Source organism: Mustela nigripes, chromosome 14, assembly GCF_022355385.1.
Source record: "Mustela nigripes isolate SB6536 chromosome 14, MUSNIG.SB6536, whole genome shotgun sequence".
Lineage (NCBI taxonomy): Eukaryota > Metazoa > Chordata > Mammalia > Carnivora > Mustelidae > Mustela > Mustela nigripes.
In genome coordinates this window covers 53,016,378-53,030,155 of record NC_081570.1, presented here as the reverse complement: position 1 = coordinate 53,030,155, position 13,778 = coordinate 53,016,378, and the positions used below count along the sequence as shown (strand labels likewise).

At 41.8% G+C, this 13,778-nt stretch overlaps 1 protein-coding gene across 2 annotated transcripts in view; it reads left to right on the top strand.

Annotated features, from left to right (window-relative positions):
* JAK1 (Janus kinase 1) overlaps nucleotides 1–13,778 on the top strand; it is a 121,553-nt gene that overhangs the window by 69,338 nt on the left and 38,437 nt on the right. For both annotated transcript variants that reach the window (XM_059374989.1, XM_059374990.1), the window contains exons 2-4: nucleotides 2,224–2,306; nucleotides 4,781–4,979; nucleotides 8,891–9,014. In XM_059374989.1, coding sequence (XP_059230972.1) covers nucleotides 2,301–2,306; nucleotides 4,781–4,979; nucleotides 8,891–9,014 — 329 coding nt within the window. In that variant the 5' untranslated portion in view covers nucleotides 2,224–2,300. The remainder of the gene's footprint in view (nucleotides 1–2,223; nucleotides 2,307–4,780; nucleotides 4,980–8,890; nucleotides 9,015–13,778) is intronic.

Genomic DNA, 13,778 nt, shown 5'->3' with positions numbered 1-13,778 from the left:
TTATGCTGTAGTCTTTGTTAAAGAGCTGGGGGCTGGTGGAACCTATAGCTCTCTTCCTGATCTGAAAAGCTTTGAGTAAGTGTCCCTTTCCTGATTTGGGGCAGGCTTTTTTTTTTTTTTTTTAAGATTTTATTTATGTATTTGATAGAGAGATCTCAAGTAGGCAGAGAGGCAGGCAGAGAGAGAGAGAGAGAGAGGGGGGAAAGTAGGCTCCCTGCTGAGCAGAGAGCAATGCTGCTCAAAGGCAGAGGCTTAATCCACTGAGCCACCCTGGTGCCCCTGGAGCAGACTTCTTAATGCTTTAGAGCATGGAGTCCATCTGGTACATTTTCATTCCTCCGTGGCAGTAGCATATAATAGCATGCTTCCAGGAATACTCAGAGAAGCCCCAGACGTGTTGTTAGCAAATACTGCTGATGAACCAATAGTGCTGTGCTTTGCCCAGGTCAAAAAGAGTATTAGAGAGTTTTTCCCCATTTATGAAGCAGGAGGGATGAGACTAGCCCCTTCCTTCTACAGGACCTTTGCACATGCTAATCCTTTACTGTTTTCTCCCCACCTCCCTGGATATCCATTACATCTCAGCTCAGTATTACTTCGCTCTTGAGTCCGGCACCAGATGACACTCTTCTTATTATATCTCTCTCTTTTTCCATCATGGCCTTTTAAACTCTTTATCATTACCCCTTTATGTGCATCATTGTTTGATTCCACTGTAGACTGTCCGCTCCATGTAAGCAGGGACCATATTGTTCCTTTTCTTTATTGTGGCCTCCTAATATAGGTCAGTTTCTGGCAATGAAGAACTGCTCAAAATAATGAATTTCCTAAATGTGACATTCGAAACTCTGATTCTGAGCTGAAGCAAAGTGTTAATTAGCATGTAGCTAATTTCACATTGCTCTTTTGATGCAGGGCAGGGTATCTGTTCACATAATTAAAATAATTGATTATATTAATTTTTTAAAACCTGAGAGTATAAGGATTTATTCTTTGACTCTTGTTAACATTGTCCCTGTCAAAATAGCCAAGTCGAAATTGTCATATCAAAATTCATACTTGTATCCTCTTCCTGGCCTCCAGAAGATGACATTGTGACAGGATTGATTTTAAATTGCTTTTATGTTTTCATTTGTGCCATCTCCCACTTTGATCATAAGGTCCTGTGGGAATACTGGCCTGCAGCCTTGGAGGTTACCCATACTCATCTCCTTTTCCCCACCCCCTTTGTACTTCTGCCATGTACTGCTTGGGATTGTGCACTTCCCAATGTAGAGTTCTGATGAAGTGTATTGAATGAATGACAGAAAACAGACCGTAATCTGTCTTAACTCGGAAATGACTAACGGTGGTTACTCCTTAGCTGCAAAAATTATTTGATTCTACTGTTAAAAAATTTGTGAGAGGCATCTGGAGAGTTGTTAATAGAGAGTTCTGTGGGGGCGCCTGGGTGGCTTAAGTGGGTTAAGCTTCTGCCTTCAGCTGGGGTCATGATCTCAGGTTCTTGGGATTGAGTCCAGCATTGGGCTCTCTGCTCAGCAGGGAGCCTGCTTCCTCCTCTTTCTCTCTCTCTGCCTGCCTCTCTGCCTACTTGTGATCTCCCCCTGTCAAATTAAAAAAAAAAAAAAAAATAGAGTTCTGTGTGCGTGTTTTGGGCAGGGGGTGGAGGGTGGTGGTTGGTGATGAAGATGGTGGGATCAAGTACTTTAATTCTACAGAATCAAGCTGGTATCTTTATGTTGCTACCTAAGTTTTCAAGGAAGAATGCCTCAAAAAATACTGGGAGAACAAAAAGCATTTTTCATTAGATTTATTCCTAGGCCTTCCCCCTTTCACCGTATTGTAAGATATTTCACCATTAAAATGAGGCCAAGTTGGGGGAGGGTAATTCTAAAGGAAATGTATCTTTGGGTGTCCTATTGTTCACAGCCTCAGGAGGGAGGTTATTGATGGAAAAGCACAGGGTCCTCACTTAAACTATACAGGGCGCTCTATGCCAGGAAGCAAAGTCCCTGGCTTCCTTTCTTGAAGCATTGAAAATATCATCTTCTGAGATGCTTCTCTGTCCTCTCAGTGTCCTCACCAATTTTCTTTTCCTTCTTCCTCCCAAATGCTTTTTCCTGCCCACTTTTGGTTTGGGCTGCTTCCTTAATAAAAGTGTCCTCTTACTTTCTGATGCAATTACCTCTGCAGCTGATTTATTTATTTATCCTTGTTTTTTAGCTCAGCTCTAAACGGACTTTGGAAAGTAGAGAAGAAAATCCAGTCTGCTTTTTGGAGGACTTTGGACAGCCGAATAAATGCAGGTATATACATTTGCATATTTTTAAAGAAGGGCCAAAAGGAAAATAGCTTTTAGAAAGAATAATGAAACTGATGTTGGATTTACAGGGCTATGCGCCCTTATATCTTTTACTTTAAAAGTATTGGTATTTTAATTTTTGTTTGTTTCCAAATTTGAGTGTGCTGGTTTAAAAATCCCGAGTATGGAAATATAGGAATTCCAAAGTAAAAGGTAAACTTCCCTTATAATCCTTCCTAGATATTCAGCACTTTAACAGTTTATTGTATGTTTTTCCATATTATGCATATGCATGACCGAAAGGGTCATATTATACACATTATGCTTTTTTCACTTTGCTGTATGTCCTGTATGTCTGCCAGTGTGGGTTCATGTAGCTTTATCTCACCTTTTTTTAACAGCTGTATAGTAATCTTTTATGTTGATTGTTCTCGTTTTGTTTCATCTCCTGTTGGACATTGCCAGTTGTGGTTTTTCTTATTTTAAGTGGTGCCACACCTTGTACATATATAATTTGTATACTTACCTGATCATTTCCTTGGGGTGAAAGGGTATAACCCCATCTCTGAGTTCTTCCCTTGCCACACCTCTATAGGATCTCAATGACTTTACATTGTAAAGCCGACTGCAGCTGTTTTGTTTTCTGTGTCTATTTTTCATTGTGGGGTGGAGTTGGGAGCTTCAGTGTTGGGTTTAAAAACTTTCTTCCTTGACAGTTGATCTGAACCCTCAGGGTAAGTTATGAGCTACTCTTACAGCCTGTGTTCTGGAAGATTCTGGTTTTCAAGGTGAAACAAGTAAAATTGAGTGCCTCTCAGTTGTAGCATTGAGGCATATCCGATTCGTGTCTCTACTGTAAGTATCTTGCCTCACCAGGGCAGCTAATAAACAAGCACATGAGTTTGGTGAAAAGACCTGTGGCTGTTGTCCATACTCTTGATTTGTCTTGTTTGGAGGAGCTTCCTTGGGCCTTTCTGCAAGCGCCTATTAAATGTAAGGTTCTGTGCTAGGTACTGGGAATATCTATGATATCACTAGATGAATGACATGGTCCTTGCCCTTAAGAAACTCCCAGCATACATGATTGAGAGAGACAGACATGTGCATAAGATGGTCATAACCCAGTGTGGTTAGTACAGCGAGGTGATCTTGGGAGAGGGCATCTAACTTAGGGGATGGGATGGAGGTTCCTAAGTCCTTCTTGGAGGAGGTAATGTCCAAGCTGAGCTCTAAAGAAAATTGCAGCTTGCCATGAAGAGGATGAAGTGGGGAGGTATTCCTGGTAGAGAAACCAAGATGACCAAAGGCAGGAAGGTGTGAAAAACAGGACGGGGAGGGAGCTGGAGTGACAAGAACGATGAATGGCAGCTTTGTTGGTTTTCAGGCATGAAGTCAGAGGCTAGGAGTAATGGAAGATGAGGTTGGGGGAGTGGGGTGGGGAGCTAGCTGGCAGGCAATGGAGGGGCTCTGTGAGGAGTTTGAGATGGCACTTGTAGATTAATGGGAAGCCTTTGGAGGATCTGATATGTGTTACAGAGACATTACTTTGAGGGCCAAATGAAGGTTGGGTTGGCAGGCAGAAGGAAAGTAGAAACCTGGGGTCAGGGAAGTTAGTTTGTGTCTAAGTGATTGGTGTCAGAGTGAGGGGAAGAAAAAATGTATAGGGTTTTCCTTTGTTCCCCCTACTTTCTGCCCCGTCTAAGGCTAAGTAGCTGGCTGACTCTTCGATCCTTGTTACCCTCCCTTTAGTGGGGAGCAGAGGTGAATGACTTATTTACGAGTTTCTCAGTAACAAGTTCTGACCTCTTCAAAGCAAGGCTTCCAGCCCTCATTCTCCTGTCACAAAGTGCTGCCCATCCTCCTATCTGCCCACGGAGTGACAGAGACCTGGCTCTGTTCATTAGTTTTCAAGACACTTCCATATGGCTCATGAACCCGAATTGGTAGTCCTTTTGTGTGTGCCATCTCAGAGCCAGCCCTGGGCTAGACTCGGGGAATGAGGATAGAAAAGACATAGTTCATGCCCTCACTGAGCTTCCTGGTTAGTGGGAGATAGACAAAGTTAAAAGACCATTTGATCTGTGCCATGGGTCAATTCAGAAGTAAAATGATTCTGGTAGAGCTAGCTGCAGCATTAACATCAGTGGTTCCAGAATGAGCCGCATTTTTCAACTACTACTTGTGTGCCAATAGAGAAAACAAATTTAGGCTGTGTCTAAAATTATTCTGATTTTTGAGAACATGATCTAATCATAATTAGAATGCATAATGGATTATGTGTGTAATTAGAGTGGATGGTTTCACCTCTTATACCTTCTGATGCGTTTGATTTTCAGAGAGGCAAGGTGCAGGGAGAGGTACTTAACTTGCTTGAGAGGTAGTTCTGACTGCTTCCATTACCTTCCTGACAGTCTCTTGCACCACTCGAACTTTTAGCACATAGAATGACCACACAGTCTTGTTTTCCTTCCACTACAGTATCTAAATATAAAAGAGGACTGCAATGCCATGGCTTTCTGTGCTAAAATGAGGAGCTCTAAGAAGACGGAGGTGAATCTGGAGGCCCCCGAGCCAGGAGTGGAAGTGCTCTTCTATCTTTCTGATAGGGAGCCCCTCCGGCTGGGCAGCGGAGAGTACACTGCGGAGGAGATCTGCATCAGGGCTGCGCAGGAATGCTGTGAGTACAGGTTGCCCGGGGCACATATCCGCTGTCCAGCAGGTGCATCCCAGTGTCTCTGCCCACCCCCCCGCACCCTGGAACTCTGCTGTGTGGGTTCTGCCCTGCCTCTGCCACTTACTTGCATTTGACTGTAGGCCAGTGATTTTAATTTTGGAAGTTTGACTTTTCACTTTCTTGATCGTAAAATGTCTTGTTCTTGCTCTGTCACTCATGACTTTGGGATACCAGGAAATGATGCTTGCTTGCTGTGGAGGCTCAGTTTTTATTTCCCCTACCTCTAGGAAACTGGAATCATATCAGCACTAAATGAATAAAAACAGGGAGTACAAAGTTACATGCTCAGTAATGGCATCTCTCAATATCTGAATGATTGTTCAAAACTTCTTCTGAAAAGTGTGATCCTTTCTTTCGCCACTTTAATCTGCTCCCTCCCCCATGATTCTGACTTGAAGTGAGAAGTTGAGTGTCACTTTGTGGCTTGGTCAGAATGCCAGCTTGTAAAAAGGGCAGTGAGGCTGTGAACAACATGGTCTTTTTTTTTTCCCCCCCTCCATGTGAACCTTGTCTTACTTAAGTTAGCCTGTTGCCCTCGGAAGGTGAGAAACCAAACTGAATAACAAAATGAAGCCCTCTTTGTTATCCTTTGAACTTGGAATCAGTCATAGCTTTTTTCTACACCCTTGTATATGACTAGTAAAGTTAAATCATAGAAACATAAATATACGATCTGATCTCCTGGGATTGTGGTCATGGTTGTATAACTGTAAATATACTAAAATTCACTGAAATTTACAGTAAAATGGGTAGGCTTTATAATATATAAATTATATCTTAATAAAGCTCTTTCTAAAAAAAAAAAAAACTATTTTATGATGATGATATGACTAGTGATGATGGCCAGTCGTCTGATCCGTGTTTCATTTATATATCATCTTTAGCCCTCAGGACAATATATTGGGATAGTGGAGACATTTCAAGAAATACTTACCTAGTTTGTGATACAGCTTATCTAGGAACCCATATATATAGATATATCTCTATATATCTATATATCTCTCTCTGTATATCTGCCTCAAATGCTTTAAATACCAGAGTTCCAATAAAAGGGGAGAGATTGGTGCTACAGGGAAGAGTGTAGTAGGCCCTTACTAACTAAACACGACATTGGATAAAATCAGCTGAGCTATGTAAATTATTAGGGGGGAAATGTATTAATCTTCTAAAGTTGTTTTGACTATATAAAGAACCAGCTCTTGACAACACTTTTTTTTTTTTTTTTTTTTTTTTTAAAGATTTTATTTATTTATTTGACAGAGAGAAATCACAAGTAGATGGAGAGGCAGGCAGAGAGAGAGAGGGAGGGAAGCAGGCTCCCTGCCGAGCAGAGAGCCCGATGCGGGACTCGATCCCAGGACCCTGAGATCATGACCTGAGCCGAAGGCAGCGGCTTAACCCACTGAGCCACCCAGGCGCCCTCTTGACAACACTTTTAAAAGGATTTGTAATTAGCAAAACAACTAGATGTAAATTATTGCTTCTAATGTATTTTTTTAAGGTGGTGTTTTTTTCTCCTTTCCCTTGGGGTTTGGTTTATAGTGTTTATTCTGTTAGTCCAGCCATGGTGTTTGTACAGAATTGCTGGGCTGCAGTTAATGAGAGAGCAAGGGGCTGCTGCTATAGAAGAGGGGAGAGAGCCTGAGTCCGCAGGCAGATGTAGCCACTGAGTCTGCTGTAGGTCCGGGCTCAGGGCCAGTCGGTGTAGGGCACCGGCTTCCAAGCCCAGTCTGGAGAGAATGAGTGGGCTCTTTAATAACTGACTCAGGGGAGTGTTGCAAACATTTATTGATTTTAAAAAGTGTATGAGTACAGAATGCCACATGTTTTTATAGCTCTGCTTATTATTATAGTAAGTAGTATTTAGAGGCAGTATTGTTTTCTTCTCTGTTGTCCATTAAAGATATGGTCTCTTTTTGTTCTTTCATCTCTCATTATTTTACTTCCTCATTCCCTCTGTCTTGGTTTGAATCGTTAAGTCTGCATTTTATTAGCCGAATAGCCTTGAATTAGGCTAAATCTCGGGAGGCCACAGTTCCTTCACCTGTAAAATTGCAAAGATATTAATTACCTCATTAAGTGTCAAGAGGATTAAAAGATAATCAGTGTACAGTGTGTTAGCCTGATGCCTGACACTTAACTCTCAGTAAATGTTAGTGTTGTTGTTACCATTATTCAGTACTTTTGTATAAAAAGCTATCTTTGATCTTCCTATTATAAGTATGAATAGTATTAAAGTCAGACCTATGGTAGAATACATATTGTTGATTACAAATTACACTTCAGTATGTACGTGTCAGTGCACATTCAAATCTACGTACTTGTGAGTAGAGGCTGGGTTTCCAGGCTGGCTCAGAAGGGCCAATTCATGACTGAACAACTATAGTATACCTAAAACATAGTCTTAATAATATTGGATCTAGGGGCGCCTGGGTGGCTCAGTGGGTTAAGCCGCTGCCTTCGGCTCAGGTCATGATCTCAGGGTCCTGGCATCGAGTCCCGCATCGGGCTCTCTGCTCAGCAGGGAGCCTGCTTCCTCCTCTCTCTCTCTGCCTGCCTCTCTGCCTACTTGTGATCTCTTTCTGTCAAATAAATAAATAAAATCTAAAAAAAAAAAAAAAAAAAAATAATAATAATAATATTGGATCTAGAACTCGTTTGCTTTTGTTCCCAAATAAAAATGCTCTTTGAAGTTTACCCCCATCTTCTCTGTTGTAAGGGACTTCTGAGGGATGAGTCCAGATACCTTGAGCAGAAGGAATTGAGGGCTTCCAGTGAGGGGGCATCAGGATGCCAAGGCATTTGTTGCATCTTCATGCAGTGTGTGTGTGCTGGAGAGAGTTGGTGGCTAAATGGATGGGCAGGGGCGGTGAGGGTTCCCGGTGTGTGTCTCGCTTTAGAGGTCTGATTTGGGAAGTGCCGATTACCTTATATTTCCATATATTTTTCGGTTAAGTTGACTGTATCTTAGCTTGAGGCTTGGTCATGTATGAAAATATCAGTCATAACTGAGTATGTGCAATCACCACCTTCTTCCCTTCCCCCATGCTTTTAGATCACAAGTATGTGTAATTTTAATTATGGGCTCAGAAGTAAGTGGAAAGGTGCTTTCCTGGCCTGGGGATCTCCTTTGTCTTTTTAACCCTTCCTGTATCAAAGGAGGCAGTTGGTGGTGGGGGGAGGCAAGGGAGCACTATAGGACCACTTTTGTTAAGCATGTATCTTCTTATTAGTTGGCTACTAATAAAAAATATTTATGGTAACTATACAGAGTACTTAAGAAGTGTATTTATTATTAATGGTAATAGATTTTTATCACTGACAAAAATCAATTTGGTTATTTATTCTAACTCACGATTTCATGTACTACTGCCAGGAACTTCTTTGCATGTTTAATGCATAATCGGAGTGTGTTAGAATTGGTAAAACATTTCTGTACGAGACAGATTGGGGATTTCCCGAACTCCAATAATGTTTCTGGGATTAGCAAGGTGCCTGCCCATCAGGTGGGATCTGGGAATGTGGGCTGGCATATTTTTTCTTTTAGGCAGGATTTGTTAAGACTGTCATAGACACCGTGATGAGAAATACCATTAGACTTTTATTTTCAAATGGGTTTTATCTGGTTTGCCAGGAGCTATAGTACATATTCCTGGGGAGCCATGGTTCTAAATTATCATGATTAAAACTGCCTGATTAAACATGGTTGGAAGTCATATTTGCCATGAAAGGATAAAAATGTGACCTAGATTCTTCAGATAGAGCTCCTTGTCTTTTTTTACATCCTGCTTCAGGAACAAATGGCCTAATGTATCTGTCTTTAATTTTCTGATATGTTCCTTACCTATTCCCAGGTATCTCTCCCCTGTGTCACAACCTCTTTGCCCTGTATGACGAGAACAGCAAGCTCTGGTATGCCCCGAATCACGCCATCACTGTTGACGACAAGACATCCCTCCGGCTCCACTACCGGATGAGGTATGGGGGCCCGCTTGGCTGCCTCTTGTTGGGGTGTGACAGTCAGCCCGGAGCCCTGAGTCACTTACTGGGAAGATTTATAGTCATTTTGTAATTGGTGAGTTTTGTATTTGCTTGGTCTGAGAAAGGACTTTTTCAGTATTTGAGATACAATTCAAGATGAATTCGATCACCACCGTCTGCCACATTTTAGAAAAGACATTGTTAGGATGCAGAGGGTATTTTGAATAGAATTAGTATCCTACAGCAGAGTTTTTCAAGCAGTGAATCATGGTTATTAATTTAATTTAGTGAGTTGTGACCAGAATTTGTCTTAAAAAAAAAAAAACAAAAAAAACCCCACAAAAAAATGAACAGGCGAGAATAGGTAATACTGGCGTACACACATATCCTGAGAGTATTATTTTTTCACAACTTCTGTTTGAGATATGAAGATGTATGTACCAGGTCATGATACAATAAATGATTTCTTCTTAAAAGTTCCAGCTAAAATGTTTGAGAAACCACTTGAGGGATTCCCTAGAAATCCTAGGTTGGTCTTGCTCTCAAGGGGTAGATGTGATCCACTCCCTGAGGATTTTTATCTAGTGGGTGGGACCCAAGTTTTTCTTCTGATGAGTAAAGTACTTGCCTTGTTTCCTGTATCTTGGACTTTCTTAGATGTCATGTTGTCTCCCAGGGTGGCACATTCAGTACTTCACTGTAGAGTCTTGAGTTTATAAGCCCATTTGCACTGTACCCAGAATTGAAAATAGGTCTGTTAGATACTAGTTAAGCACAAGTGAATGTGTACTTAATTTATAAAAAGGGTGAATTCTTTTTGAAAAGCATCTTAATTTACATAGAGGTGATAAAATCTGTGGATTCCCTCAGGGGCTAATGGAATGTAGGGACTAGCTTGAAAAGCCCTCGGGGATCTGGGAGGCTCTCCCCAATATCTTAGCTGCTGTTTCCTTTGGGAAGTTGTTAGAGTTGTTAACATTCCAGACTGGCCTGGGTGCTTTTCTTAGCGGCAGTTGAACCAGATCTTTCTTTGGTAATCATTCTAGGGCTGACATTTTTTTCATCTTCTTCTTTCTATACTCACCCAAGGTTTTACTTAAAGGGGAAAGGTGTGTAGCATGTGAGATTTCACGCCCCAGATTTAGGGAAACATTCACTCCACCCAGCTGAGCCTCCTGACTATATTTGGATTTGTTTTTCAAAGTGTAATCTTGCTTTCTGTGGCCTCAGGGGTTGGCTCTGTGATCCAGCATTAAAATGTATCTTTGAAGCTGGCAGTCCAGGAAGTGGGCATGTCACTGAGTTCTAGTCTTTTTCCTTGTAGATCTCTCCACTTGGCTCAGAATCTGGAATGGTAGAATTGGGGACTTGGATGAGACCTGAGTTTACCTAATTCAACTACTGCAGTTGTTTAGGGAGAACTGTGCCCCAGATGAAGAAGTGAGTTACCCAGAGTCACACACCTAGTGAATCCTCTTGTCAGCCCCAGTGCCCTCCTTGAGACACTGGTCTTTGTTGAGTGTGTGTGTCCCTCACTCACCATTAAAAGCTAGTTATCTTCGCCTCCTCCTTGTTTGGTTAGCTGCCAGGAAGTGCTGGGCTACTTCATTTTTTGGCACCTCGACTTTTTACCTGACATTGCGCTTTCAACAGGATATTGCTTTGTTACCACAGGCTCTTTGAACTTGGAAAAAAGATCCCACCCAAAGCTAAAACATTTGCATTACAACAAACTACAAAAACTTTGAAACCTCATAATCTCACCACTAAAGAAGGTGTAATACAAAACAAATGTTAGTGACTATTTTAGTGAAATCCCAGCTCTATTTTGGGAAATACTCTGTGCTTCAATTTTAATTTTGTTTTTAGATAATGCTTTTAATAGTTCTTTTAATAATATATCTTAATATAAGCCTATGTTTTATTCCTTTTCTAGAAAAAAAATATTTTCTTGATCTTTTACTATCCATTAGTAAAAAGAAATAGAAACCTAGGGAGAATTTGTTGTGTATAATATCTGTATGTAAACTTAGAATATGCAGTCATTTGTAATGTAGTTTTCTCAAAAACTTGCAAGGAAGGCGTATCTCCTTGATAGGTCTATCTTTTTATCTCTCTCTCCCTCCCTCTTCCTTCCTGTGTCGTTCCTCCACGCCATTTTGAAAAGGAATCTACGCAGCTGTTATACTATATTTATTTATGCCATTCTTTATTTTTTTTCCATTAGCATGTTCTAATTTGGGACATTTGTGTGTGGCCCAAGGTTGATGAACATCTTGATAATTAATTTCTTTTTAAGATTTTATTTATGTATTTGACAGAGATCACAAGTAGGCAGAGAGGGTGGCAGAGGCAGGGGATACAGGCTCCTTGCTGAGCAGAGAGCCCGATGTGGGACCACATCCCAGGACCTTGAGATCATGACCTGAGCTGAAGGAAGAGCCTTAACCCACTGAGCCACCTCGGCGCCCTGATAATTAATTTTGAAAAGGAGTGTAGAGCATCTTTTCATGTATCGGTTGGCTGTCTGTATGTTGTCTTTGAAAAATGTTGGCGTCTTCTGTCCAGTTTTTTTTTTTTAAGATTTTATTTATTTATTTGACAGAGAGAGAGAGAGGAGGAAGCAGGCTCCCCGCTGAGCAGAGAGCCCGATGCGGGACTCGATCCCAGGACCCCGAGATCACGACCTAGCCGAAGGCAGTGGCTCAACCCACTGAGCCACCCAGGCGCCCTTCTGTCCAGTTTTTAATTGGATTATTTATTATGTGGTTTGAGTTGTAGAAGTTCTTTATTTTGGATATTAGTCCCTTAAGCTATGTCATTTGCAATTATCTTCTCCCATTTGTTAGGTTGTGTTTTTGTTTTGTTGAGGGTTTTTCTTGCCTGTGCAAAAGCTTTTTGTTTTGGTGTCTTCTCAGTAATTCAGTTTGTTTTTGTTTCCCTTGCCTCAGGAGACCTACCTAGAAAAAAACGTTCAGAGGCTGATGTCAGAGAGATGACTGCTTGTGTTTTCTTCTAGGAATGTTACAGAATTGTTGAATCATTATATTGTATACCTGAAACTAATATAACACTGTATGTTAATTACATTTGAATTTAAAACAAAGTATAGAGTTTCTCTTTTCAAGGTACCTTTTGGTTTTGTCCTACTAGGACAGAATTAGGAAGGTGTTGATTTTGGTAGTTACTGATTTAAAGGTTTTTGGTTTTTGTTTCGTCATTTTATTAAATAAAAGGCTTTGGCCATGGGCAATTTCTAGAGACCCAGCCTTGCTTTAGGCTCTGCTTAGCCATTACTGAGGTAGCAAAGCTGCCCATTAGTTTGATTTCCTCAGTCTCATCTTGTCTGAACATCTTGCCAAAAGATTTCCAAATCAAAGCTGGTCCCACAGGGCTCAGACAACAGCCTCAAAGAATTGACTGAAGATGATGTTCTGTTCAAAGAGGGTAGGTTGGTCTGTTGGCTTTACCAGGTCTGAGGACTCTTTCTCATAGAGACTGAGTGGGATATGGCACAAGAGGACCGTGCCTTGGACTGGTTCAAAGAGAAGCTGTCCTCCGTGCTTCTCTTTCGAACAACCTCCTCCATCCCGGAGATCCTTTTGCCCCTTCTCCCAGGTGCCTTTCCATATTGCACAGAACTCTCGTTTTCTCATCACCACCGTCTTCTACTGCCACACAGAATTTACCTGTCTGCGCGGCTTCTTTGCGAGCCATGCTTTGAGTGTTTGCATAAAGAGTGCCTAGCACGGGGTAAATGTTCAGAATTTCTTCACTACTATTCTCCATCGTCCTGTTTAGACCCGTTCACCTGTCTCCTTCCGTGCAGATTCCTAGAACTCCTAGCAGATGTCTGCTTATTATGTGAATGACAAAAACTTTCTGTTTCGGACTTGACTTGGTAGCCAGGGGAGCTGGCTGTGTTCTCATGGATTTTTTTTTTTCTCCCCCAGTCTCAGCTCTTTCTTTATTTACTCAGTTGGTACCACCCATTGACCTCTTACTTTCTGCTTTCCTGAGATTGCTGATCCTCATTGAGTCCTCTCGTCCTGGGCTCTGTCCTGCCCTTGAAGAGTAGACTCCTCAGTCTAGTGAGAGCATAAATGCCAGCCTCTTCCTCAGCTGATAGCCTCACGCCTCTGCCGTTACCAGGGCCTGATCGCCTCGCATAAGAGCGTGAGAGGACAGTCCCACTGCCGTGGTTCATGCTACACATGGGCCCCATGGATATATGGTTCTTTGTGTGAGTGAGAGACACCAAAACCCACTGTCAGATTCTCAGTCACTTTCGTAAATTACAGGGATGATGGGCTATATAGAATCCAGGAAAGTTTTAAAATGTTAATTTTACTTTTATAGTAACTTCCTTATCCATCCTTCCCTTTCCATATTAATTGCGGCTTCTTGAACTAGTCCGTTCATTTGTCGTTTTTCTTCCAACAATCATGTATTAAGTGTCTGTTGTATGATGGGGGGTTCAATCCTGAACAAGACAGCTGAGGCCTCTGCCCCCACAGAGCTCACGGCATTGTCCAGACTATTGCCATAGGCATCTGCTTGTCTGTGGATATCCTGCCTCACATGAACTAGCCTCGCAGTCTTCTCTGCCAGCTGTGTACTGTGCTGGCTCTAAATCCTGGCATTTATTTATAGTGGTCCCAGCTTCTCTTCCCAGTCCTCGCCTCCCTTCCCTGCCACTTCCCCTGGCAGTGGAGGGCAGTTTTTCCCTCCTTTGGCACCTCATCAAAGCCTCTCTTCTGT